The sequence below is a fragment of the Acanthopagrus latus genome, chromosome 20 (assembly GCF_904848185.1).
Source record: "Acanthopagrus latus isolate v.2019 chromosome 20, fAcaLat1.1, whole genome shotgun sequence".
Classification (NCBI taxonomy): domain Eukaryota; kingdom Metazoa; phylum Chordata; class Actinopteri; order Spariformes; family Sparidae; genus Acanthopagrus; species Acanthopagrus latus.
In genome coordinates this window covers 9,130,268-9,158,216 of record NC_051058.1, presented here as the reverse complement: position 1 = coordinate 9,158,216, position 27,949 = coordinate 9,130,268, and the positions used below count along the sequence as shown (strand labels likewise).

Sequence of the window (27,949 nt, the reverse complement as noted above, 5' to 3'; positions counted from 1 at the left end):
GCCTGCTCGGACAAACAAACGCACCCCATGAGCCAGCATTCAGTCAACACAGCACAGAAGCTCCGAGCCAGTGATTTACGGTCTGTTTTGATCATCTGTGACCTTCAACAAAAGACAACTGAAATTAACTATTTCATCCATTTCTTTCCATTTGGAGGTCGTTTAAATATCAGCCATGACCAGCAGGAGCAGGGGGACTTTGGAGGCCTTGCAAGCTAGACTACCAAGTACTTTTCCAGTGGTCGAATGAAACGGGTAACCTGAATGCTGAGACACCGTTAACTACATTTTCACTTCTGTCTGCCGTGGCTGAAAATCACAGGAAACTCTGACATCAAAAACATTATTCTTACTGTCCGCATTTTACACTTACTGTCACAGTTCTGCTGTTAAGCTATTTACCTCTGTGAGTGAGTCAGACATTTTCTTTATGGAATGTTAATTACAACATGTTAATGATTAAACTGAATCTAATTAGTCAAACTGTTGTCAAGGACAGGCTGTGAGTAAAGGACGCAGATGGACTTGAGCTAGAGTTGGTATGGGAGCTGTAGCAATTACATTCCTCTGGCATCTTCTATTTAGATATTTCAAGCACATCATCGATCAAATCAAATTAAACTCAATGTCTGTGCAAGTGAGACTTTGCAAACATGAATACTGAGCTCTTAGGACACAAATCCAATTGCAGTCTTACCAGAAAGTCTTGTTTGAAAAAAATGCTTAGAAAGTGTTTGTTGTTGCTTGTGGTTGATCACTGCTAATGTCTCTTGTGCAGCCAAGAACTACACAGCTTCATGTGCAACTTGTTTACATGCCAACAATCATGAGTAAATGTGAATCCAACAGCAGAGGAAGAAAGAAATGTATCTTACAAAACTAAACCACTAAACCATTAGACGCCCAGATATTGGAAACAGATGCACTCACTTGACAGTTTATTCGTCACATCCGATGCAAAGTAGCATCACAGTGACAGGTGTTTCTGTTATTTTGTCCACCGTCTTTTTAGCTGAATAACTGAAGCACCTCTGTTCATCACAACGAATCTTCCAAAACAGATCTTAACAATTTACTGTAGTTAGACTGCATTCGTTTTTCACTGTGTGCATCAAATAAACTGGCAACTCCTAAGATACTGCTCAGTGCATTGTTTCCAGAGAAACACAATGTCCTGTAGCAAAGGGAACGCACAACATCTTTTCAACTATACCGTCCTCTGGGTGGACTGAGTCATATTACTTTGGCTGCATTCCTAACAGGAGGAATTTCCCTGAGACAGAAACTCAGTTATTCACTGTGGACTTTAGATTACATGACACCAGTGCAGACTCAGAGTCAGAAGAAAAAGAAGGTGATGACTCTGGTTCTGCTCTATTGATTTTGATCATTTGTTTAAAACTGTGCATAAAGACTCCAACTATGTTAGACAGTAGGAGTGTATTGCTAGACAATTTAACTGTTTTAAAGAACCTGTCACCTACATTACCCAAAATGCAACTTACCCAATGAGTGACATAGCTGGAGGTAATTTATCAGATGACATACAGCTTTCTCTGAAGCCACAAAAGCCTATGCAGTTGCACTCCCCAAGAACTTTTAACACACTTTAATGCGTAAAATGGGACACAGATATTCAAACCTATATATATTTTTTCTCCCCCAACAACTTGTCCTGGATGGAAAATGGAAAATGCCATGTAACCAAGAAGGACTGAACAACCTCTGCGTCATTTAAACTTGACTTCTATGGAGAATGCATTTCTTTAAAGATACAGCACATTTTCACTGATCAAAAACTTCAAGGGCAAAGTGAATCAAATATTTACCTTTAGATCTTAAGATGTGTATGAGCTTGTCTTACTGAGCACCAAATCATTCATGCAATATTTCAGTAAAATTATCATAATATGCACTAAAATCTGCACAATAATGCTGCACTATATTATGATGTACTACAATAACTCACAGCTGCTTATTTGGTTTCCAACGATCAATGCACAAAACAATCTGACAGAGTTTTTCTGGGAGGAGAGAGGATGGAGGACAATTGTTTTGGCTACTCCACAGCAGGAAGGAGGCTGACTCAGGGGCTCTCCAGGGAGTCAGTGACTGTATAAACCTGGTATGTTTCCTCAAATCTGACTGGGTGACCAACAAAGCTTACGCTCAGATTTAATTTCAATCAAAAGAGCGTCTTGAGGTAGGATGTCGCTCTCACCCTCTATCAGGGCACATGGGAGTGTCTGAGAATTGACTTTTAACGAGTACCATTTCTGCTCCACTGCATTCTGACAAGAGCACTCAAATATAAAAAAGATTCTGTCATACAGTAGGTATGATAGGATGTTTGTCAAAGACTGACTTGCAGCGGCAATAGCCTGATTACGTTATTACAGCCAGTGATGGAATGTAACTAGTTCCATTACTTAAATACTGTTCTTCAGTACAATTTTGAGGTACTTGAGTATTTCCCACTCACTTCACTATATTTTGGAGACCAATATTGTACTTTTTACTAGTACATTTATTTGATAACTTTAGAAACTAGTTACTTTGCGAAATGCATGCTGCGCAAGAGCCAAGGTGGTGCATTTTTAATTCACATATTGTCTGCAATTGGTTTCAAAAAACTACAACAACAGGAAAAATGCTCAATAGCAAATCTGATAATCAACCAGGCTGAAGATTAGTTGACCCAAAATGTACAGTATATAAACACATTTTAATATATGTACAATTTACTTTTACTTTTGCAATATGTACGAACTGCCTGCCTGTCGAAGTCATACTCCAAACAAATAGCAGGCAGAAAATCACCAGAGTAACTGTTAAATGTAGCTGCTATTAGCTAGTTCGCTAAGCTAGCTGTGTAGCTAGTGGTCCCGTTAGCGCTCAGTAGGATTGGTGTTCACCATCATCACCTCGAGGTAAAAAGTGGCTAGGAGCTAGAGCTACATAACATCAGAACTGTTAATTGATCACATTGTGTTGATAATTCTAGTTAGTTGTTAATGGTTTCATTGCATAACTGGGTACTAAACACTGAATCCAGCCCACTACTCTGTATTCACTGAGCTCTGAATCTGGAAGACAAGCTTTGACAGACAAATTGCCTATTGTATTCCATGTAAACACACAGCAAGATGACCAAAACAGGGTGAGTCACAGGGGAACATCCCACGACCAGCCAATTAAGTCCCAGCATCTTCACAATTGACAAGAGACAAGGTGAATTATTGTGAATTATTATAGGATAGTGTTAAAACTTAAATAGTAAAACTGGCCCATCTTCTGTTTATGCACAAATAATACACCAAATAACTCTGATCACCTGTGCGGGAAGGGGAAGCAGTGACTGTCAACACAAGCAGCTTCACCAGAGCCAGAGTGTTCTTGGCTCGGTCTCAGTTCCAAAATGTAACCACCCTCTCTCCTGTCATAATTCATTTCCTTTCACAGATCTGTGAGATGTTGATACAGCTAATCTGAGACATGTTTCCAGGCTGTTCATGTCAGATATCCCAGTTCCCTGATTATTGCTGCTGACTCATGTTTATCTGCAGAGTTGTCAGCACTTTGACGCCATCTATACACGCATTCAATAAGCAAGAGCAGTGAAAGTAGGTGAGATGTTCAGACACTGATGTTTTCAAGCCATATCCTGTGAAGGGTATTACCCAGCTTTTGTTGTTAACATTTGAATGCTGCAGAAAAAGTTAATATTTCGTGGACATGATAATATTTGGGTGGTCATTTGATTATCATGTTAGTCTTATCAAAACACTTATCTTGCAACTCTGTGGGAGAATTTTACACTGCATTTGTCTACCTTATGTGGATTAAAAAACAGGACAAAACAAAGCTCTCTAACAGCAGCATGCAAACCAAGTGACAAGCAGGAGACTGGTTATTCTTTAATCATGAACTAGCTTTACTAAGTTGCCTGTGTAGATAGTTTTAAGTGTTAATCTTTAGCCAGACAATGTTAGTCCACCGATCAGTCCACCGTTTTGGTCTGGACAGAAATATCGCCACATTTATTGCTGTGCAATGTACAGAAATTCATGGTACCAAGAGGAGGAACTCTCCTGAAGCAGGTCAAATAATTAACTCACTTGGTGAAATAGCTGAACATCCACTAATGAACCAGCACACACTTTTGTCCAGACATTCATGGCCCCAAAGAGGATGACTCTTACCAACTCTGGTGATCCCTTGACTTTTCATCTACTGCCACCCTTAAGGTTGACATTTCTGGGTAAAAATATCTCAAAACTATTCAGTGGACTGCTGTGAAATTTGCTACAGATATTCATGGTCTCCAGAGGCTGAATTCTATTGATTTTAGAACCACCATGGGCTTTAAGTATTGCATGGATCACTGTTAGATATTCATGGTCCCTGGAGGATGAATTTTAACTTGTCACTTAAGTGATCCCCTCACATTCCATTAGCACCATCATCGGTTCAACATGTCTGTGGTCCAGTACGTTGGTTTATGACTATATTCCTGTGCTAAATAATGTTAGCATGCTAACACACTGACATTACCTGCTAAACATCTGTATCTTAGAATTTTCATTGTTAGCATGCGGACATTACCATTTACTGCAAAGCACAGCTGTGATAAAGTACATCCTCACAGACCTCAAACTTGTGCATTTCATTTCCTAAATATATGCAAAAGGAAATAAAACATCTCATCCTTGATTAAACTCGTGAAAATCTTAATAGGCAGAAGTTAATTCTCAGATCTGATGATCAACACTAAGTTGCTGTTTACACAAGGAAATGTTGTCCTGCAATCTTCTGATTCCAGTCTAAAATCAAATTAGTTGAGAGGACACCGATTTATTTTTTGTTCCCTCCTCAGTTGCCACGACAACAGGGATTACCCACAACAGCAGCTGGAAAACTATTTGAGAGAGAGAGAGAGAGAGAGAGAGAGAGAGAGAGAGAGAGAGAGAGAGAGAGAGAGAGAGAGAGAGAGAGAGAGAGAGAGAGAGAGAGAGAGAGAGAGAGAGAGAGAGAGAGAGAGAGAGAGAGAGAGACATTTTCTGTTCCCACTGTGTAGATCTTCAGGGAGTGTGTCAGACGGGCCAGCCCAGTGGAAAACTTTAGTCGATTTAACATGGACTCATGTGCTGGAATCACACATTTGAAAAGCTCCTCCCACAGTTATGACTGTGCTGTGCACTGGGGAAACTTTTACAAAAGACATAACATATATGGTGTGTTGGACATAAATTCTGAAGAGAGATAAACTTTGTTTTCCTACCACAGACAAGACTCTGATCGCTCTAATTAGCGATGTCAAGGAAACATTCTTTGTGGTTGGTCTAGATTGGTCCCATATGCATCTCAGGTTTTATTTGGAGCAGCAACACTTCAGCAGTTTTGGAACGACTCTGACTGCTTTTGCCTGGCAGCATCTCTCCTCAGCCACCATTCAAGCAGTTCATGCACGCTGCATGTGCTGCAATAACCTCACTACAACTGAGTTTGTCAAGTAACTGCCACATGTATGTTTAACATTTTTCCCTGTCGTCTGTACCACGCAAATCCCAGTCAGAGACAGAGAGGAAGAGAAAACAAACAGCGATTCATCCATCAGTTGTTGCCCAATCAGGGACAGTCATCCCACACAGCCCGGCAAGTCTCTGCATGGCAAGCAGGGTGTGAGGGGGTAGAGGCAGCCAGCTACATAACTCAAACACTGGGTGACTCTGAAATATCCAACTTCCTTGTATATTACTGAGTCAGTGTTGATAATGATATGTATCCTTACCAGCGGGCGGTGGCCTTTACAAATAACTATTTAACACATGAGGTGCATCAAAAACTCCTGTTCCTGTTGGCTAACCTGCCGTCTTAAAAGTCTTCGCTGAGACAAGAAGAAGTTTGCACAGTGACTCAGTGAGGTGAGGCGCATGGCTTCTCTTTCATCACTGTGATCTCTCCGTTGCACAAACCATAAAGCCAAAGCTGAGAAGGGAGCTCAGTATCAGGAGCTAAGTTGCACTTACTTATCTTTCCCAATAGTTTCGTAGTCTTTCACAATCACGTCTACGTAGGAGCTGGAGTCCAGCGCAGTGCCCTTCAGATCGAACTCGAGCACCTACAAGACAAGATGAGGGACACGCAGTCCATCAGATATTCAGTCGCTGTACTGTCATGAGGAATCAACATTTTATCTGACACAGGCGCCTTTTAAATCTTGATTCAGTCACATAATCTATTACCATGGTCAATACATACTGTGACAGTCATATGATGTTTGTCACAGTATATATTTATCATGTGATGCCTGGTGCTGCGTTTATCTTCAGTTATTCATGCTCTCTGCTGCAGCTGGTCTAAAGGTTCGATCGTGTGTGTGTGTGTGTGTTTGTGTTTGTGTAATGGATTTACCTCATTCCACACAGGATTCACTTCACTGTCAATCGACTTTGTTTTCTTCTTCTCATCTGAAATCAAAGTCAAGTCGAGCTTTGTGAATTTGCACTTTTTTCCTTGTGATCTGACACAAAACACAAGTGTGTTCCCCCCATTAGATCCGGACACACATGCGTCAAGCAACTCAATAATTCACCTAGAATGACTGGACCCATTCCGGGATTTAAGCTTTTTTCTAAACTGGCTCCGTTGTGCATGTTTTGTGTGCAGAGGGATGTTTGTTTTTTTAGCGGTTTGCAGTTTCTCTTTCAACAGGGAACAGGGGGGAAAAAAAAAGGACACAGAAGGTGCCACACCTGTGGATGATGATGATGGTGATGACAGCAGTCCAAAGAAAACAGCTGAGAGCAACTAGGGCTGATTGCCAGGATCATAGGAACCCTGTTTGTTATTGATTTAAGGCAGTAGCAGTAGTTGTGAGAACACTTCCTTGAATTCTAACGTATGCCTTGCCTTTGATTGTGATCTTCTTTATTCTCTCTGAGCTGAGGTGCACACACTGACCATCCTGCAGGTCTGAGCATGGCTCCTATTGAGCTGTCTGCTATCTTGGAAATGCTGGGACATGTTGGAGAATCTGTCTGGGGTGCAGCTAATACAACTAATGCTGATCAAACGAACTGCATTTAAGAAGGCAGTACAAAGAGATCAAACTTTTTGCTCTTTGACATTTTGGACTTCCACGTAATGCACAAGTACAAGAAAACTAAATAAGAGTCCTGCTATAGTCTATTGGCTGCATTAGCTGTCATACATATCACAGCAAAGTTATCAGAGTGACGTCATATAAGAAAAAACATTAAGTTAAGTTCCCGAGCCACTCTTATTTCCACTGTACACACAATCAGAACTTGTCAAAGATTGTAAAGTCAGACTTACCTTTAAAAATCACAGAGGTGACTGGATCAGGATTTCCAAGTTTCTTCTTGGGCAGACCATTGGCCGATTCTACCACAACCCGCAACATGGCAACAAACAGGTTAAAATTAGAAAAAGGAGAAAAAAATAGGACTAAATCATTGAAGTTGTGGGGGAAAAAAACAATTCTACAGAGGACTGTCGCGCCCTGGCATCCTCACTGCCCCATCACTGCAGCACACAGGGCAGGGCTGAGGGAAGTTTCCGTGCCCCGATGGTGAGAACTGTGGGGGGAAACGAGGGCGGATCACGGGTGTGTAATTACCCTGAGTGGAGGATGGTGAGCGGCTGCTGCCATCGTGCGAGTGGAGCCCAGCGCAGAAGGTCTCAGATTATAGAGCGCTGACAGGAGACGAGAGGACGAAAGTTAAGAAGAAAGTGAAGTTATGGTTCAGTAAAGTTGAGTAAAAAATATATCAGTTGTGTGGTAGATGGCACGATGCTGTTGTTAGTTGAGTGTAAACGTCGTCAGATGTTTGGTGAGTAGCGACACTCGAGCTCTGCGTGTTTGAGGGCTGAGCGAATAGTTCTACTGTGGCTCCATCTAGTGGCCGTGCTGGGTTATAACATGAGAAACTACCTGTCGACTCTAGGGACAGTGAAGGGTCCAAACCAGTACAACAGGCAGCATATCTGGACATAACCAAAAGCAAAAATTGTACAAAATAAATGATTATTTTAGTTACAAGAGACTTTACATTTTAGGATTAATCATACAAAATACAATCAGTAAATCATTTTGTTTAAATAAAGTATATTGATCCCAGGTGGTGCAATTTCAAACTTATTTGTCAGAGACAGTGCAAGAAACATTATTTTACAATAATGCAATCATTTTGCATTCATGAATTCTAGCCAAGTCAATTTAACAATAAATAATAATAATAATAATAATAATCATAATGATAGTAAAAAATGAATGATATAATAAATAGTTAAGAAACAGAAATGGATGGCATAACATCTATAATCATAATCATTATTAATGTAAACACCTAGAGTTATACACACGTTATAAAGCTCTTAATTAGCTCCAACATAAACAACTTTAACATCTATTTTTAATAGAACTCCAGATTCTTGTTAAACCCCAGATTTACATATACTGTCTGTTTAACCAGTCTTTTGGGGATTTGCTCTTGGCCACAGGTAAAAACAACAGATTCCTTCAACAGTTTCGGGACTTTGTGCTGGGCAAATGATGAGTTAAATAGATCAATGCAAAAATCACATAACTGATCTGCACAAACTTTAAGATATTGTATTGCACTGACTGAGACGCATTTGTGATTTCAGTGTAAGCTGAGCTAACAAAGACAATAAAATCACTCTGTTCTATTCTATTCTACTGAAGTGATGAACAAATGGCATGCTTCGATAATTATTATCTGATAACATTCATTATTCTGAAAGGAGTCACACTGCATAATGAGAAGTTTTTCTTCTGGTCCTTAAGGCATACTTTGATGCGTGTACCTTACATGGACATTTTACTTGTAACAGTATTTCTACTGTGTGGTATTAAAGAAGAAGGATCTTTTTTTATTCAGCCAGTGTACTGAAAATGAAAATAATGTGTGTTTTGATGGTGGGGGGAACCAGAGTACCCAGAGGAAATCCACACAAGTGTAGGGAGAACATGCAAACTCCACAGAGAAAGGCCCCAGCCCCCAGTTTATTTGAGTCAGCTACAGGTTCGGCTACAGGTGTACGTATTAGGTCATTCACCTGTAGGAGTTGCCCAGCAGACCAGTCTCCTGTGGGACTTCACTGCGTTCATTAAACATAGTGGGAGGTCACTCTGGACAGTTCAAGCTCATTGAAGTGGGAAGCAGAAGTGCTGCGGGTTGCCTGGCAATAATTAAACACCATTAGTTAGAGGACCGTGAGACCATAGGAATAAAACAGGAAGTCACTGCTTGTCGCTTTTTCATTTGTTTTAAGGACATATACTGCTGTATCAAGGACATATGTGATTTTTGCATTGTCTTTTATTATGATCGGACATCTGAACTGTCCTTGTGCAAAAGTTACCAATCTTTACCCTCCTGGGTCCTGACTAACTTTGCCTTTATAAATGATTAATCCACAGAGGGCTCGTCTGTGGGGGTTGTGGCTCTGTTACCCCCAGCGGACTTGCAGTTATTTTGGAAACCCTCATCTCCCCACGGTGTTCTTCTCACCGCCGATGTGTTGACTCCCCCCTCCTCCCCCTCGGAGTGGTCAAACACATATGACGGTCGGCTCACTGAACCACAGACCTGCTGGACATTCCTCCCCTGTTCTGGGGATGAGGAGCTTTGTTCGAGCCAGTCAGGGTTTGCCTGAAAAGACAAGGCGACAGGAGGGATGAAACAAACTCAAAGTCTCAGCACTTTTGAGGGGAACTTGTGGCTACTGCGTATTTGCTCGTCACCGGGATATGGACCGAAAGAACTGGAAACAATGCAATGTGGATTAAACGTAGAATAGATGGAGCAATGTGTGGCGTTCAAAGAGGAGTTTGTTAAGGTTATCAGTATGGATGCCTTTAGAAAGAAAAGAAATCCATGGGTGTGTTATGAGAAAGAAGTGCCACACAGCAGATTCTGGTGAGTGTTCTTGTTCTGACTTGATCTCGTTGAATGTAACTGATCACTCTATATGACCTACATACAAATGCCTGTGAGCTATGTGTTCTGTACCTGCTTATATGCCTCCATGATATGTCCATGACTCCTTACATTTTATAATCTCAAATATCCTCCTGTCTAATACATAAAAATGTTTACACAGAGTGAAAGAAATATGCTGTTTTAGTCTTCATCCATCCACCCACACGTTCGTCCTTCCATAACAATTAAAGAAAAGATGTCAGGTCTTCTAAGCATTCTACACTTGTATGTACATCCTTCCCACACAGCTTCACCAGCTCTTTCAGACACAGCAGCCTTTTGACGCCGTTCAGCTTTCAGCAGACTAATCCACTTTTACTACTTAATTACTTTACAGTTCCATTAGCTTTGTTGGTTAATTGCATGAGTAATTTGCATGACGTAAAGGACCACTCCTGTGTGTCCTGATGGCTCTGGAAAAAAAGCTCACGGTGCTGAGAGACACCGGGCTGACTTATTGTTGGAGCTCCAAGTCTCCCTGAGCAACACGGCCACACAGGAGCTGCTGGTGGTCAGGGACACTCTGTTAAACACACCCTCCAAAACACTTACCGCTTATTCCCCTCTTGCAATATTTACCAAGTGCTGTATGCTTCAGATAAGTATACATTGTGTGCTCTTCACAATGTTGGATTAAACTTGGATCAGCAGTGTGATGGCTCAGCGCTGCCACTTGGGAGCGCTGCATCCATTCTGCATTCTGACCAGATGTCGGTGACTGGATGGAATTACTTGACAATAAGAACTCAAACAAACAAAAGCTTAAAATAAGTTATGCTACCACACCTTATTGTCCCTGATTGATCTTTGGCTTCAGTCCAACTAAACTGATGTTTTGATCACAGTCCACCTGAGGAGCTGGTTATGGAACTAAGATTAGCTCCCAACTTAAAAGAAGCTTTAGAGAATAATGAAAACATTCTGACGTTTTGGAAGGCAGTAGCAATAACAAAGTAAAGGTGATGCCTACCTCCTACAGATCTCACTGGCAGCTGGTAAAAGGCCATTAACTGTACCTCTACCAGCCTTTTCCAGAGGGTAGAAGAAAGCTAATTATTTGAACATGCAAATCTGTCTTGATTTACTGATTATCCCATGTCCTCATATTTTTTCTGTGTTTTTTAATTTGCTTTTTTGTCCTGTCCCTGAAATGAGAAAAGAGTTCATAAATTGAACATAAAAAATAGAATTCTGGTGCTTGTAAGAGCACTCTTACCTGTAAGAGTATCTCACAGAAAATATTAGTAAAGCACTACCTGTGGTTTAGGTCTTAATTCCCTAAAGCCCCTAAAAGTGGCTCCTGATGGTGGTCTTGACAGCAGGGACAGTCCCAATCTGGTCTGAGTTCAAGAACTTGTCAACATTTCGGCACAAATTAAGATTTTCCTTTTTGATCAATCCCGGGTGTGTGGTTCCCTCTGCAGTGATCCAGCCTGTGGCGTCAGCCCAGCAGAGAAATTGAGCCCCGAGCACCTGCAGCTCCTGAGAAATGCTTTCACCTGTCCAAAAACTGGAGAACAGATGCACGAAAACAGGCCGAATAGAAGGAGGGGAAGGAACGAAGGAGGACATGAGGAGCGTGGAATGAAGATCGAGGAGTTTCGGGCCGTTCTGAGGTCTGTGATCGGTCCAGATATTGAGGACGTGTGGGTTGAGAGATTCTTCAGTGAGGTAAGGAGAAATTAAGTCTTTGTCGAAGTACAGATAAGAACAGAGTCCTTAAACTGTTCTACGTGCAGGTAGACATCACCTGTACCGGGCAGGTGGAGTGGCAGCAGTTGTGTTCCTACCTGCTTCTGGAGTACACTGAGAGAGAGAGAGCCTCCATCCCCAGAGCTGCTCTCCTGGACTCCCAGCCACAGATCAGACACTGCGCTTACAACAAGGTAGGATCCACCTGGGTGGCTACACCTGGTCAAATTAAAAGGAAGGGTCTTGGCAGGATCCTCAAAGGTCAAAACCATTACAGGTCACAAAAAACAAGAGGAAGGGAGGAAAAGACTGAGCAGAGAGCTCAGTGTAATTTAACACAGATTGCGCCTGCTTGTGTCTAAATTACATACCAAGGGACAGCCAGTGGTCGCTAGTAGCTAAATCTAAATGCATCTTCTAATTGTAAATAGCTAAATTAACCAGTGTATTTGCTGTTGGTCCTGACAACCCTTCTGGAAAAAACAGCATAGGTCTATGCTGGTTTTTCCAGCAAGGCCCCTACCTCTACAGTGATTTGCAGAAAATTTGTTAAGAATTTTTTTTTTTCCGTTTTTTAATTTTATGGCCCACATATTTACCTTTAGTGGAATTTTTTTCTGGTGAGTCTTACCATTCTCAGCAACTCCCAGGCAGAAAAAGCTTTGTTAACACGCTAACCCAAGCTAACTGTCTGTGGCTAACGTTATAGCAATTATGCTAGGTGGTGAGGGAAGCTAAAATGGAAGCTAACAAGCCGGATGTATCATCCTTAGAAGCCCGCAGAGGCAAAACAAAACCAAACAAGACAATTGAGTACTGGATGTACGTTCATAAAATTAGAAGAAACAAGACTTACATGCAACTTGATTGTTGTCTGCTAAATTGGTAAATTGTTAGTTGCCAGTTGTTAGCCACATTGGCCTGCTGTGTGCCTGTCAGTTTATAAAAGTTTCTCTGTTCTTAATCAGCCAAAAGTGAGTATTGTGTGTCTGTTCGCTACCTTAGGTTGGATATCAAATATGGAGACAACAATTCTGTCAATTTATTGTCTATTTACAAGTTCTGCGTATGTAAAAGAAATACTTTTATCATTCCGATGACCTTTTTTTTTATTAACGACAGTTGAACTCATTCCTCTGCAGCGGGAGCCTACGGTGCGCGTGGTTGCTGTTTCCCATCCTCCTCCCCTGCGCTATTTCAGTGTAAGTAAAGGGGGTCAAATCACTGTCTGGAACAGCAGCCTACACATCCTCAAAAGTCTAGGGGTGAGTGACATCATGGTACTATTTATGGCATCCATTGGGAAGTACAACACACACACACACACACACACAACCACACACACACTTCTATTTAATCCTTTTTAATCCAGCTTGCTGGAGACCCAACTGAGGAAGTGGCCAACACGAGGAGATTCAGAGGCTGGACCACTGATGCCGTCTCCATGGGCAATGTCCACAGGGTTGCCATAGCGACCGACTGCAGGGACTTGCACTTTGTCAATGTCTCCACAGCCAGTGTATTCGAGGATGTCCACCTGTTTGGTAAGCTTGATTGCACTCAAGTTGAGCTGGTCACCAATCAAAACCAATTGCTGTACAAACATCTACGTTTTTAAATGTTAACTCTTTGTCTCATTATTTCTCCAAGGGTTTCGCAGTGTCCCGACTGCTCTTTGTTACTGGCATGACATGCAGGTAGGGCCACTTTTCTTTTGCAATGTTCTTTTAAAGCCAACAAATTCACTCTGAGAACAATTGATTAATTGCTTAAATCTACGTGTGTCTAGAGTCGAGAGCGACCCTCCCTGCTGCTCCTGGGGGACGAGAAGGGTGGAGTGCACCTCATGTGGTTCCTGAACCCATTTAAAGGTCTTTTTAAGAATCTGTCAAAGAAAGAGAACAGCCCACAGAGGATCTTTGTCCCAGTAAGCTTGGCTTTGCCTATCGAATTACTGAGCTCAGAGAAATGTGTCTCACAGCGATGATATAAACTGATAACACTCCAATTTCACAAACAATACTAAAGCATTTACTGCACAAACAGGACCTGGGTGAACACAGCGACATGGTCTCCTACCGCCACATCCCCAACATCCACCAGGCGCCGGTCACCAGAGTGATGTTTGAGCCCGACACCAACATCATCATGACCTCATCAGAAAGTGACACTACCTCTGTGGTTTTCATGAATGTGACACTGAAGCAGGAGCCTTACATTTGGAAATTTAAGCAGGTAACTGCCCTCGCAGTGTAGTTTGCGTGATCTGTCATTGGATAGTGGGTTACCATGTATTCGCATTTGTAAATATTGACATTGATACCTTTTTCTTTGGGTTAGACTTGTATAATTACAGCCTTACATAACACTGTAATCAAGTATGTTTTCATCCATCAGAGGTACATTTCTCAACCCAATCCCACATCAAGAAGTGTAATGGCTACGTTAGTACACAGCTCAAATGTAATAGTTTCACAATAATGGTTTTTAAAATTTTAAGATACTAACCTGGTATTCTGCCTGTTCTTTTCTGTTGTCTTGCCAACAATTTGTTGTTATCCACTTTTGAAGTGGATCGAGGTCAAATGGACACGTGATGGTCACAGTACTCCGGTCTGGGTGACACGGACCTAGCTGGGGGTTTCAAGGTTAAAAAAAATGTCAACTTTCAACACATAAAAATCTGTAGTCGAGGAAAGACTGTGAATATCCTTATGTGATCCATATCATTACCCAGTTTTATCTTTAAGAACAATATGAGATTTGATCCAAGTTACTTTTTCTGAAGTTGACTCTCAGCCAGCACGCAGAGGCGCAGAGTGCCACCGACTGTGGAGAAAAGAAGTAATGCTTTCGCACAAAACATTATTAAAGTGGGTGGTGGAGCTTCCTGTTATTCACAATGGCATTTTTTTTTCTCGTCTAATTTTACACTCCAATTAACTGTCTGGACATTTTTAACAATAAACCCAACCTTACAAACTCCCACACTAATGAGACCAGCGTACTATATTTGTATTTTTAGAAGTGGACATTTTTCCCAACACGCAACTGTGAAACAATAGTTTGTGTGCCCTTCTGTATGCACAACGCAACATATTCTGCTCCTTTTGTCTCATTTCAGGGAGCTAAATGTTTTGACTACAATGCCTCTCTGCAGCTGATGGTCACAGGAGGGTGTGACCGAGCTGTCCGACTGTGGACTCCATTTGTGACCACGTGTCCTGTGGCTACACTGTTGGGTCACCGCACCGCTGTACTGGATGTTTCAATCTACCAGGCTGTTGAGCAGATATTCAGCTACTCCAGAGATGCTGTGAGTCATTCAAGAAATTAAATCAAAGTAGCTTATTGTTTTTCATATGAAATCATACTGTTTACTGAAATGATGTTTGCTCGGGCCAGGAGCTGAGGGTTTGGGACATTTCCAGCCATCGCTGCCTGAAAACCGTCCGCCTTCAGTTCCCCTGTCAGCAGCCAGGTCGAATCCCAGAACACGGCAACTTCCCTTTCCTGTTGCTGAGCCCTCCTCTTTCCGTGCAGTCTCATTTAGTGGTGGGATGCAAAGATTACCTCGCACTGCTCCGTCTGACTGAAACAACAAGAGCAGGAGGCGGATGGTTGACGGATGACAGGAGGGAACGTGGACCAAACGTTCAGCGTGGTCCCGCCCTCTCCTGTGCTCTGTACAACTCCACCCTGAGACAGTTGGTGACTGGACACGCCGACTCATCTGTGTCTTTGTGGGACGTGGAGACAGGCAGGAGGCGGCTTCAGATCTTAAACACTCATGGAGAAGAGAAACTCACCTGCATGGCCCTCGACTCTTCCAACAGAAGACTGATCACTGGGGCTCGCAACGGCACCATCAAGGTCCAGTAAATTTAGATGTAAATATTTATCCTACATTTTATGAGAGACTTGAAATTAGTGTGTTAATGAGAGGATTTTCTCTTCCTGTGCAGGTGTGGAACTTACTCAACGGCCTCAACTTGCACAAGCTGGAGCCAGCCACCGACTCTGAGGTCACCGGGTTGACCTGTCTCCCTGGCAACCAGCTGCTGGCTGTGGGGGGGAGTCAGCGGATCGTTCAGTACGACATTGCAGCGGCCAAGGTGACATTAACTTTAGATCTACAGCAGTTTGACAGAGAGTCATTTAACTGGACTGCAGCGTGTCACTGAGCGCAAGTTTCAAACCTGTTTCACCTCTGCTGTGGTTGGCTGCGGTCACAAGTCTGATCTGTTGCACCTGTAATCACACAGGTGATGTTATAGGGTGCCAGAGTACACATGTATGTCACTGTAACTAAGTTTGAAATGAATCCCCTGGAGGTCAGCAAAAAGAAGATTGTTGTCATCAGGTTCTGAAGTCGCTGTACTTATTACTGATACAACAAACTACTAATTTAACCCTGTGGTTCTCAACCTTTTGCCGTCATTGCAGTCCCCCTCCCCCCCAGACCACATCCCAGCAGCGTGACAGACACATTATAAAGAGCCTAAAATGACGGTGACTGGGAGTTCTTACTCATGCATCTTGATAGTGCCAGTTTTTTTGTGGCTGTGTCCGATGAGAACACACATTTTGACTCTCATAAACACAATGAATACAATCTATTTATCCAGGGTTCCCACAAGTCCTGGAAAACCTGAAAAACAGTTGACCAGTTTTCCAGTCATGGAAAACACGTGGAGAATGAGAGATAAGCAAAAGCCCAGAAAAGAGTGGGTACGCTGTTATTGTAATTAAACGTTTTTATTTTTGAAGAAGACACTGTGGTTGGAATTGTACAAAACAAAGTAGAATCATAACCCCCAGCCCCCACAAATGGCATGCAAAAATTAAAGTAATGACAATTTACAAAAGTAGAAATAAATAGGTGAGAACATATAGGTCAAAACCTGTTAAAAGGCAAATTATTTCACTAACACAGGCAATTTAATGTAAAAACTCTTCCCCAGTTTAAATACATTTTAATTTCCAGCCATCTGGTGACCCTTGGAAATTAACTCTCAACCATCTTGGGGGTCTCCACCCCCGAGGTTAAAAATCAGTTTATTAGTCTGGTATTCCAGGTTTTCACTAACTTTTAATTGAAAGATAAGAGACACAACATGAAAGGAACTATGAAGTTTGTGTTTATATTCACTGCTAAATAAAAAAACATGTTGAATATACTGAATTCCTAAAACATTGTACAATGCATTGCTGCATGTTTTGGTACATGACAGCAACAAATTCAGTGGAATAGCGGTGAAACCGTCAGCAGGGCTGTGTGTCATTTGGACCCACTCTTTCACACTGGATAAAGAAATCCCACGAACACCAACTAACATCTGTATTTTGTCTTCATTGGGAATGGGTATAGTCAACTTTCATTCCCTGGAAAAATGACTATGCAGTAGTCACAGGTATTTATCAGCTCCAGCTCCAATTGGCAGCGATGGATACATGACAATCCGGTGGACATGCACATTTTCGCCCATTTTCCAAGGCGATGCTGTGACGCACGTTGAAAGGACATTGGCGCGTGAATACATTTCAATCCATCTGTTCAGCAGCGGTCAGACATTGATCGATCAGCATCAAGTTTGATAGACAGACTGTAAAAGTAAAAGATAAAAAAGAAACCACCATGAAATTGTCACACTGTCTTGTGTGCAACTCCCAACAGAGATGATAAAGAAGTGAGATGCGTCACTTCTTAACTGCTTCTGTCAACAGCTCAGAAAAAACATATTTATTTTTTTTAAAAAACTGTTCTGAAAGTCTGAAGTCTGATAAAATAGTCGGTCTGCTGCTTTGTACACTTCCCTGTGTTTTGGCCTATTCATGACATTGAACATTTCCAACCAGGCACACGGCACTAAAGGCAAACCTGTCTACTGACAGTGAGAAAGCAGGTTTACCTGCGTTTGAAAAACCTACATATAGATGCTTTTTTTTTTTTTTTTTTTTTTTTTTTTAAAGAGTGCCCCATACTAATGCCCTACTAGTAGTCAGCACCATCCCAGGGTACTTTACATATATAAGTTGAAGTAGCTGGAGAACAGTCAGTGTGATTTGGACATTGAAAATACCACAAACTCAATGAAACAAAAATACCAGACATTCTTACGTTGTTTTTTTTGTTTTTTTGTGAATGTCTGGTCCGTGCAGCTCCGTAATGCCACTGACAGATGATCACAGCATTAAATACATCACAGACGTTTGTGATCGACAGGTGATTTCTGGGAAGTGCCGCAATCACATTCACTAATGACCAAAAAGCTTAAATATGTCAAGATCTTAGCCTTCTCACTTGTGCTCGTCCACAAGTTCTTCCCCAGATGTTGACTGCTGGATGATGAGTCCCACACAAACACCTATCACCATAGTGACTAATCTGGTACAGACTTTAAAAACACTGCATTTTTCTTGAGAATGCTGACAACAGTTTGAATTTTCACCTCAGAAAATATTTCCTGCGAAAAGTAGCACAAAAGGTACCCAAGTCAGTAAGCCTGTCATGTCTTTAAAGGAGACCTCCTATGTCTTTTTATTACAGCAACAAACATGTCTTGGGCTTTTTCGGAGCATAATAAACCACATCCATTTACATACTTATACATGCTGACACTCAGGTCTTAGGAAATAAAGACCAAGCATCGCCAGTGCCAGTACAAACACCAGTATGAAGTGAGGGTGTGCAGACGTACATATTCTCACCCCTCAAATTCTTGTGTTACAATTTACCTCTTAACCTTTAACTACCTTCTGCGGTGCGGTCAGACGTACTCCCCTGAAGAATACCGCTGTTACATTCAGTATTCATGCTTCTCCAGCAAATTGTAAGGCTCCTGTTTCAGCAGAGCCAGAATTTTCACATTAAGGGAAACGAAAATGTGGGACCGTTGTTTCAGGAGTACAAAAAAAAATATCATCGAATGACGTACATTACATGTTCAAATGCACCTGGGGAGATCAAAGAAGACCACAGAGGATATCTGGGCCGGTGTTCCGCTGACGTCCGCCACGCCGAGTTTCCATCGTTTTTTAAGAGCCGACCGCAACACTGTAGCCCAGAGGTGTAAACAAAATCAGTAAACCAGAGAAGGAAATAGAGCTGCTCTCCACAAGGCAACACAAACAATTACATGTTATTCTGGACCATTTGTAAAGTGTCACACAGGAGGAAGTGGTGTGAGTTTCACAATGTCAAGCACAGAGCAGAGCCTGAAGACGTCACGCTGCTACTCAATCTGAATTTTTAATGTTTGTATAATTAATACAGCAAGAAAAAAACTTTTGATGTAGTTTGATATTTGCATCTGTGTATTCATTGTGCTTACAGGATTTATATGTCAGAGCGGACATGTCGTGGAAGTCCAGCTGCGTCCACAAATCCCACATCCTGGCCGTGAGTCAGTGCTCCGCTCTCGGGGTCATTGCCACAGCGAGCCATGATGGAGAGGTCATTATCTGGAGGCTGGAGACGCAAGGACCAGTGCTCCACCTGCAGAGTCCAACACAGCGAGGGTGAGAAAACTTAATTGAAGGTTAAGCACTGCTGTTGACTTATCATGCCAATATGAACACATTTTAGTATGAAATAACATCATCCCCTTGCTTCATCCATCCCTTGTGAAAATATAGAAACCACTGGAGAGATGTGAGGAAACTTAGTGCATCTTACTCACAAATTTTGATCGTGATCAAACTGAAATTGAAGTTGATTCACTTTTAATTTTTTGGTTTCTGTATGCACATTTTGTAGATTATAAATGGTTCTCTGATAGCACGTCAGCACTCTCCACACAACACAATTCGGTCCAAGGGTTACTGAACTACACATTTACCATTTCTAAATGATGGTTATTAAAAAGCATTCCGAGTATTTTTACATAGTTTTATTAGTACATGTACTTCAGAGCCCACTGGTCCCCTACTGGCACAGGCATAGTAAATGTACATGGTAAACACTTGGTAAATATCTTTATCATGATAAATAAAACCCCAAATCCTTAGAAAAAACAACATTAACTATGATGGTACTCTAACATTTAATGTTTTTTCGTAAGAAATATTTTTTTTATTTGCTTTACTTATTATCTTACTGTGAATATGTAATCATTGTTAATATCTGTTATTTTTTTCTTCTGCTCATGTTAATCTAGAGTGGTGCCCCCCGTGGACAGCCTGTTGTTCCTGCAGCATCGAGCTGGCGACAGAAAGCTGAGAAACAGAGGTGTCCTGGTCTCATCCCAGGCCGGCTGTCTCTGCTTTTGGAGCGTCACCGGACCGACACACACTTATGGTGAGTGGGACAGAGAGAGGAGGGTGGATGCGGAGAGTATTTTTCAGAGGGAAATGCATCAAAAACTAAAAGGCATCAAGTCTCACAGTATGAGGGAGGCAGAAGCACCAAAGTGTGCAAGCAGTTGACAAGCAGAGATGGATTTACAAACACCCCGAGCAGTGACAGTCAGACTGAACTGTTGACTTGGCCTCCTGCCTGTACCATTCCTGGCAGCCCACAACTATGTCTTTTTCCAGATCCCATCTGTGTTTAGTGGTGTGGGATTCATGCACTGTGACCGCTGCATATGTGTACGCTCATGCTTGGTTGTATGAGCTAGCCAGGGTGCATTTATGTGAGTGTGTCGGTATCTTTCTATACATGCATATTTCTAGCAGAAAGGAATTTGAGAGCGTGACATAATAGGGGAGGTGTGTGACATAACAGTAACCTTTAAAGAGCAGCAATTTGTCTCAGAGGTACATTTGTCATTTAAGTCAAGACTGTTTTGAAATTTGTGTCAGATTGTAAATATTCCCTCACATGCAACTTTGAGTGAAACAGTTGTTCCCCTGTAGACCTTCGTTAAACCAGACTTACAGAGACTAATGTTGAAATGATAATCCATCTAGATTTCTTTATGTTTGGAGTACAATTCTTTTTTTTTTTTCTTTTTTTTTTTTTCAGGCCAGTTCTTCGCCCCAGAGCAGACAGATGAGTGTGTGTGGACACTGAGTTCAGATCAGCCTAAAAACACCATCCTGGTCTCCGGAGACACCGCAGGCTGGCTTCAGATCTGGGACATCTGCCACTTTGCAGTAGACATCCAAAACCAGGTGAGGATGTGTGTGCACTGTAATGTATGTAGCAAATCTGTACTGTACAGTCCCATATACCTGTGGGCTTCTTTTTCTACGCAGCCAGTTTGTGAGCGGCCTCCTCTGCTACAGTGTTGGAAGGCTCATCAGAGAGCATTAGTGAGTGTGGAAGTCCTCGAGCTGGCTGACAGATTGTTCGTCCTCACTGCCTCGGCTGACGGCTCTGTTGGACTGTGGACGAAAGATGGAGATCACGTGGGTTCTTTCAGGCAGGAAGTGATGTGGAATATGACTGAGTCGGCTGCTTACCAGAGGTGAGGTTGATCAGCTCTTCTCTGTTGCACGATAGCACAAGTCAAATAATAGGAAAACATGAAATCAGTCAGAGTGGCAGCTTAGAAATTGACAGTGCATCCATGACAAAATTGACTTAATGGAACAGTCCAGGTCTAAGATAAAAATGAATGTGTCTTCCATAGGCTGTAGAGATGTCTGCCTTCTCTTAGATATAATGGAACTGGATGGCATTCGGCTTGCGATGTTTAAAACACCTAAAAAAGCATTTGAGAATCTCAACAGCAATGTCTCTTTTCTGATATCATGACCCAGTTCCTCAAAATAATCCACAGGTTCATGGTGCAACTAAACATGGCAGCCATATCACTGTGCAAAGAAGGTTTAGTTTGGTAGAGAGAAAATAGTTCTGTTCAATTCAAGAGAAGGCAGGCATCCATCCTCATGATGTCTCCAAAGCTCAGCAACTCAAACCAAAACAATCTAGATGGATAAGTAGCACTTTAGGAATAGGGATACATGTATTTTTACTTTAAATTTGCGACACACAATCACATTAGTGGGGGGAAAAATTTCCCAAAATCTGAAGGAAAAAAAAAACGTATTTTCTTGACTGGAAGATTTGGTGAACCCACTAAGGGTTAACAGATTGACTCTGTGTTGCTCAGTGGTGTACTAACTCTTCCACTGGAAGCCATAAACGCTAAAAATGACTGCGCACATGCTGCCTGTGAAGCATATTGGATTACACAGGACAAAAATTTGTGGATGACCTGTGTAAACATGGCAGCCTTTTTGAAATGATATCACTCAGCTCTGCCAACACATAGTAGAGTGTACGGGACAGGTCCAAACAAATACTGATGTCAACACTGAGCCGTGATTGGTTTGTGCCAAATCTAATATAGAGAATGTGCGTCATGGTTGAGAACTTCCTCCAAAAGAAACTTCCCTTGTTGTTTCCACAGACATTTGAGTCTTAAATAGAAACTTCAGTTTGGTTAAAGGTCATAAACTCTGGCTTGGACGAGGCCCTCTGCTGTGTGCCTGACTGTATTTCTGCCACATGTTGGGTAAAGGAAAGAACGCTCCTAATTTAAGAAGATGAAGTGAAAAACAGAGTCAGCACTTGCTGAAGTACATAAATACACGTCTGCATGCAGGTGTATGTATTCATATATATTTAACATTGTGGTTTAACGCTTGTGACGAAATGCTGCTGATGGCTGCTTGTGGTCTCTTAATTGAGACGTACCACATGGAGAGCTGTATTGAAATCTAAATAATAGGTTATGGTGATTTAGTGCACGTGTGTTTAAGGAAGAGAGAAAAAATGTGAGTGGTACAGAATTACAGTATTTTATATTGTCTGCATCAACTTCTCTCCGTCCGTCACTGCCTTTGTGGCTTCTGATTGGTAAACAGCTCACAGACTGCAACACATAATCTTAAAACCTCTTAATACCTGCTGTAGCTTTCACGTGAGAGTTTTGTAATTCAGATTTGTATAGCCATGCTAGCAGTGCAGCTCTGGGGATGGAAATGTCAGTCAGCTATCATCACTTCAGCCCAGAATGAAATATCACAACAACTATTGGATGGACGGCCATGGACCGTACTTACAGGTTGGCCATTTTCCCAACTTAACGCTGAGGGTCGAAGCTTAAATGTTGTTATGCTGTGTTCCAGGAAGTTGCAAGTCCTGTAAACTGGAGGGACATCGGGCCATATTTCAAGGCACAACAACAAATATGATAATCTATTAACTTACCGTAAACCAAAGCTAATGTTAGCATTCAGCAACTTCCTAACTGTATTGAGTATTACTCTATATGATAGGGAAGTCATGAATTAATTCTAAAATATCAATGCACATCTTGGACACATTTACTTGGGAGTGAAATGCACTGGATGTACTCAAATGGTAACATTAGCTAGGAGATGGTTGAATGCTAATGTTAGCTAACAGGCAATCAACTAAGTTGTTTTTTGCTTCAAATGTGGCCCAATGTCCCACCCGATTTTTACTCAGGTTCGATCAATCAGTTTGATCAATCAGGAAGTAGTAAAATGATAACAGTTTGTCAGATTGTCCCTTTATTTATATATGACTTTCAGCTAGCTAACAGCTAACATTATCACAGCACTGTTAATTAGCAAACGAAGATAATCAGCAGACTCTAAGCTATGCATTGACCAGTTTTTAAGCCAAGAGGCAGATACTGTACATTATCAAATGTTTTATTATGCATACATAAAACATCACAAATTTCAACAAAGAGGCTGCAAAACCACAATTGGTATGACATTGCGTACTGAGCTACTATCAGCTTGTATATCCATGAAGATGAGCTCTAGCAGATGTTGAAATTATAATCAGTCAGTTTTAATTCACCAAAAAAAGCAGACCGAAAAAAGAATGACAAGCTCGTAGACACACACACACACACACACACACACACACAAACACACAAACACAAAGGGAACACAGAGTGCTCAAGACCAGGCCAACTACACCACAGAACTTGGGAACCTCTTCAGCTCTGGTTTAAATCAAATCTAACAACAAAAACACACACAGATATTGGACTCTGACAAAACATCATCCAACAGAGATCACCCGTCTAAGTCCCGTCTACTTCAGTGACATGAACAAAATTGGGAAACCTGTCTAATCTAATGTCAACAGCTTTGTGTTTGCACAAGTGAATTGCCTTCAGCGAACAGCAATATCTTTTCTGACATTCATAGGAAAAAACTGTCAGAAGGCACAGAGGAGGAGAGCGCTGAGAGTGACGACGCGGGGTTCAGAGAGGTCAGAAGTCAAGTGACTGACCCCAACGACAGGGGTGAAACTTCACAGAAAGAATGCTGCTCTGAAGGTCACCATTCAGTGCAAACAGGTGTGTAAAGGTGCTGCACACACATACACACACACACACACACAGATGGCCTCTCCCTGACCCAGGCCATCTCCAGCCACCGTGCACCAGGAATGTCCCCTCCAGTAATTACCACTCTCATCAGAATCCTACTCATATGCGTGTGTGTGTGTGTGTGTGTGTGTGTGTGTGTGTACATGCTTGCATGCGTGTAGATACTGTAGGAAAAGGGTTTGTACGTACAGGTCAGGATGGCCTTCCAAGCTAATTAAACCTGATACTCTGATTAAATCATGGCCAATTTCACCTCGTTATGAAGACAAGAGTCAGAGCATTCTTCACATTCTCCTCCCCTCAAATCTGGAGCTCAGCTCAGGAACATTTGGGCAATGTTCTGCTCCAGAGACACAAGCCAGATTAAAAAAAAAAAAAAAAAAAAATTAAGTGCAAAAACGCTCAAGGCTTTTGTGTGTATATGTGTGTTGTGTGTGTGTGTATCCGCAATATCCACATTTCCTACATTTTCCTTTCACTGTCTGCCCATAACTCAGAACCTGCCAAAATAAGCGATTAACTGTGCTTTTTCAGCAACCACACCCAGGCAGGCAGTAACACACACACACACACACACACACACACACACACACACTCACTGGCTAATATTGTCTCCTGTCATCCACTTTAGCATCATCCATCAGACCACCGGAGAATGAACACGAGCAACCTCAGCAGCCCTTGGTAAACAAAATCAGCAGCTGATGAGTGTAAACACCGTTGATGGTCACACCACTTGTCATTCTTATCTCAATTGTCTTCTTAACTTCCCTCATCCTTACATCCTTTCTACCATCATCTGTGTGTGTGTGTGTGTCAGTATCTGCGTGAGGACTCTTGCCAGAAGGTAGCCGTGTGTCATGAGAGCAGACATCTGTTTGATGACATCCGCCACGGCAATCACTGCTGATTGGATGTGTTCGCCCCATCAGACTCTGATCCTACAGGTGAATTTGGTACTGATTACTGGATCCCGTCCCTTCTCTCCTCCTCCTGCACAAGCTTCACGTTCCGTTACTGTCCAGTGACTGTAATTACAAATATGCTTTTCATTGCAGTCTTGTTTTTATTGTGCTGTTCTTACAAAAATACTGCCAGAATCCGACATATATAAACTAATCAAACTTAAAGGCATAGTTCTGAGGAATGTGTTTATTTGCGAGAGGTCAATATCACTCTCATCTCTGTGCAGTAAATATTAGGCAGCAGCCAGCAGCTAATTAGCTAAGCTTAGCATAGAGACTGGAAACCGGAAAAACAGCCAGCAAGGAACCTCTAAAGCTCAGTCAGTGACATGTAATTTTTTGTTTGTTCAATCCATACAAAGTATGCGGTGTAAAATGACAATTTGTGGTTTTACAGAGGTTATGTGCTAGACTAGAAGTATTTCTTGGCATAGCACATGTACTTCCTAGAGTCTTGTCATCACTGAGAGGTTACTAAGCAAAAAGCAAAGAGACCTGAGGTGCTGACAGGTGGGTTTTGTTACAATTGGACAGAGTCAGGCTCCCTCTGTTTCAAGTCTTAAAGCTAATATTACTCTTGGCAGGAAAGCGAATAACCTAATTCCCAAAATGTTGAACAGTTCCTTAAACTATTTACCTATCTTACTGTAGTGCAGAATTAAATGTGTAGATTAACTGTTAAACTTCCATCTAAACCTGTCTTTGTCTGGTATGATCATTAGCTTGTACCGGCAAACATCATACAGATTTTGCTGTGAAACTTACATTAGTGAGTCGGTTAGTTGACTTTTCATTACTTGTGCTTCTAGAAAGCTACATTTTAGCATAAAATGATCCCATTACTGTTACTGCTGTTTAGCAAAAGCTACATTGGGGGAATTCAGACAGCTCTAAACCATTCACAGCTGACGCTGACATGCGTGACCACTTGTGATTGGATCTCTTCCCTGCTCTCTATCCAAATAAAGACATAGATCAATGGAACAAACAGATATGACATTTTTTACACAAATAAAGAACTATCTTCACATACAATGTTTTCCTAATTAACAAGCAGGCCCAAATAGTTAAGAATGTGTTGCAAAAAGTGTTTCACAAGGCCTATAACATTTCTTTTAACTCCACAATTGACAAATTGAAGCCATTTTTTAAGGGAGTCTGGAGACTTTCTTCACAGGTGTCAGAGAAGTTGCCTATATTTGGTACTGTTTAAAATGACATCTTAACCGTCAGTAGAATGGCATTTTCGTTCATAAATTTAGTGTAAATGGTGAAATCAGTTGAATTGGTGAGTTCACACAGCTGCTAAATGTCGACATGCTAGATGAAATTTAGGCACAGAAGTAGACCGGTCGGTTGAGCGACGCCTTAGCAAACTGAAACTCTTCACAAGAAAAGAATGAGCTTAATGTATTGTATTTAAAAGCCAAATGCAGAATGCGCAAATAATTTGACATGCCATTTTTCAATCTGCTCTTTTAACAGTGCGATGACTGGAGGTTTCATGAACGATGAACTTTATTTCATAGCTCCCCACCTACAAAAGTCATTTTGCCAGGATGGTCTGCACTACCTGGTGAAAAGTGAAATGTCATATTTAACGTATTATGTAAATACATTACAGTTGCAGAGTTTTTCGTCCTCGTGGTAATTTAGGTTTGCAGCAGCGGCCAGTAGAAAAGGACTGGTCAGCACACTCGACTATAAAAGGCTCGATCAATTCTTGGAGGAATGCGAGGGCGCAGTTCCACTTCCTTTTCGTCCCAGAACTGTGGCTGTGGCGCTCCACAGTCAGCCTGCAGAAACGTCCAAAATCACATGATTGATGTGAGGGGATAATGAAAGAGGAATAACAGACAGAAGAGAGAAATTCTGCCTTCTATTTTAGATGCATCTGATGGGAACAATCTGATTTTCTTTTTCCTCCTTCTCTTGTTTTTTGTCTTCACTGCTCTAAATCTTTCTCTTGATCTAACCCTTTGTTGAGCTTCTCCGTTTTCCCCCCCGTTTCCTTCTCCTGTTTCCTTATCCCTTTATATTGTGTACGTGCTGCCACACTGTGCCTCCTTTGTGGCCTAGATATGGAAGAGGCTTTTCCTGCCAATTCATGAGGAGTGACCGCTGAGAGGTCAGACGGGAAGTTTGAAAGTCTTCCATCGCTTTATCTCGCCACTTTAGATGTGTGTTGAAGGGAGAATGTCTTGAAGCTGGTGCTCCATATTTATGAAAATTGTTTTCTGAACCTGAAGCAGAAAAAGTCTGTTCCTCATTTTCCTCCTTTGTTTTTTTTTTTTTTTTATTTTACTCATATTCCTTTTCCAGGAGATGCCTTTTCAACTGAGGATTTACCTACAATCCCTGGTATCAGAGTTTGACGGGCTGCAAAAAGGCTGAGCTCACAGCATCTGGAAGGAAAAGTGAACTTCCCCCGCGTCCAGTCAGCCATAAACGAAGATGCGTCTGACATTTCTTCACATTCACACATTTTGCTTATCATCACGGGTCCGCTGAATCGCACAAATCAGTGATGCAAAGCCGCCATGTCCTATTTTTACTTGTTTTCCTTCCACATTCGATTTTGTACGTATTTGCATGTGCTTGCCCGCTCATCCCTGAAAACCGGGTTATTTTAAGCACCAGTCTGGATGTTTTAGCGGAGGAGGAAGCAAGAGCGGTTCCCTTTTCTTGAGTTTGTGTCTTAGGGATAAATACAAACAGACACAGCTGGGACACACAGGGCAAGTCATCCAGTCTGCACTTTTGCCCCTTCAGGCATCTGCACATTACTCAAATCTACCCAATGTGTTGTCAGGCTGTTTGATACCAATGATACAAATTTCACCCAAAAGATTGACATATTTTTTTGCCTTTTTGTGGGTGTGTGTGTGTGTGTGTGTGTGTGACGTGGAATAAAACCTCAATGACATATTTA

General features: G+C 41.7%; 2 protein-coding genes and 2 long non-coding RNA genes across 17 annotated transcripts in view; 1 reads left to right on the top strand and 3 right to left on the bottom strand.

Moving 5' to 3' along the window:
* Positions 1 to 7,471, bottom strand: part of LOC119009310 (myoferlin-like) — a 27,987-nt gene extending 20,516 nt beyond the window's left edge. For 7 of the 8 annotated variants that reach the window (XM_037080416.1, XM_037080421.1, XM_037080422.1 and 4 more), the window contains exons 1-3: positions 7,339 to 7,471; positions 6,415 to 6,470; positions 6,030 to 6,121 (exon numbers count right to left, since the gene is read on the bottom strand). In XM_037080416.1, the coding sequence (XP_036936311.1) occupies positions 6,030 to 6,121; positions 6,415 to 6,470; positions 7,339 to 7,426 (236 nt within the window). In that variant the 5' untranslated portion in view covers positions 7,427 to 7,471. Of the gene's footprint in view, positions 1 to 6,029; positions 6,122 to 6,414; positions 6,471 to 6,595; positions 6,726 to 7,338 lie in introns of those variants that run through there. The other variant, XM_037080418.1, reaches the window with a different exon arrangement.
* Positions 6,954 to 27,949, top strand: LOC119009311 (WD repeat-containing protein 49). Of its 7 annotated transcripts, none has more exons than XM_037080428.1 (19): positions 6,954 to 6,973; positions 11,456 to 11,702; positions 11,771 to 11,917; positions 12,866 to 12,988; positions 13,096 to 13,267; positions 13,374 to 13,420; positions 13,513 to 13,650; positions 13,770 to 13,958; positions 14,848 to 15,039; positions 15,129 to 15,596; positions 15,689 to 15,838; positions 19,060 to 19,244; positions 19,883 to 20,022; positions 20,692 to 20,840; positions 20,925 to 21,136; positions 23,868 to 24,019; positions 24,684 to 24,736; positions 24,873 to 24,999; positions 27,340 to 27,949. In XM_037080428.1, exons 2-18 carry the CDS (start codon positions 11,553 to 11,555, stop codon positions 24,960 to 24,962), a joined length of 2,757 nt encoding a protein of 918 aa, XP_036936323.1. In that variant the 5' UTR covers positions 6,954 to 6,973; positions 11,456 to 11,552; the 3' UTR covers positions 24,963 to 24,999; positions 27,340 to 27,949. The 7 variants fall into 7 exon arrangements, with proteins under 7 accessions (XP_036936323.1, XP_036936319.1, XP_036936324.1 ...); XM_037080424.1 differs by lacking the exon at positions 6,954 to 6,973 and adding an exon at positions 7,390 to 7,594; XM_037080427.1 differs by lacking the exon at positions 6,954 to 6,973 and adding an exon at positions 7,644 to 7,856.
* On the bottom strand, positions 9,596 to 12,458 carry LOC119009316. Its single transcript, XR_005071689.1, has 3 exons — positions 12,355 to 12,458; positions 11,822 to 11,942; positions 9,596 to 9,701 (listed from the first exon to the last, which is right to left on the bottom strand). It is a non-coding gene; the product is annotated as an uncharacterized LOC119009316 (long non-coding RNA).
* Positions 17,731 to 23,117, bottom strand: LOC119009315. Its single transcript, XR_005071688.1, has 5 exons — positions 22,740 to 23,117; positions 21,132 to 21,157; positions 20,901 to 21,053; positions 19,058 to 19,221; positions 17,731 to 18,780 (listed from the first exon to the last, which is right to left on the bottom strand). It is a non-coding gene; the product is annotated as an uncharacterized LOC119009315 (long non-coding RNA).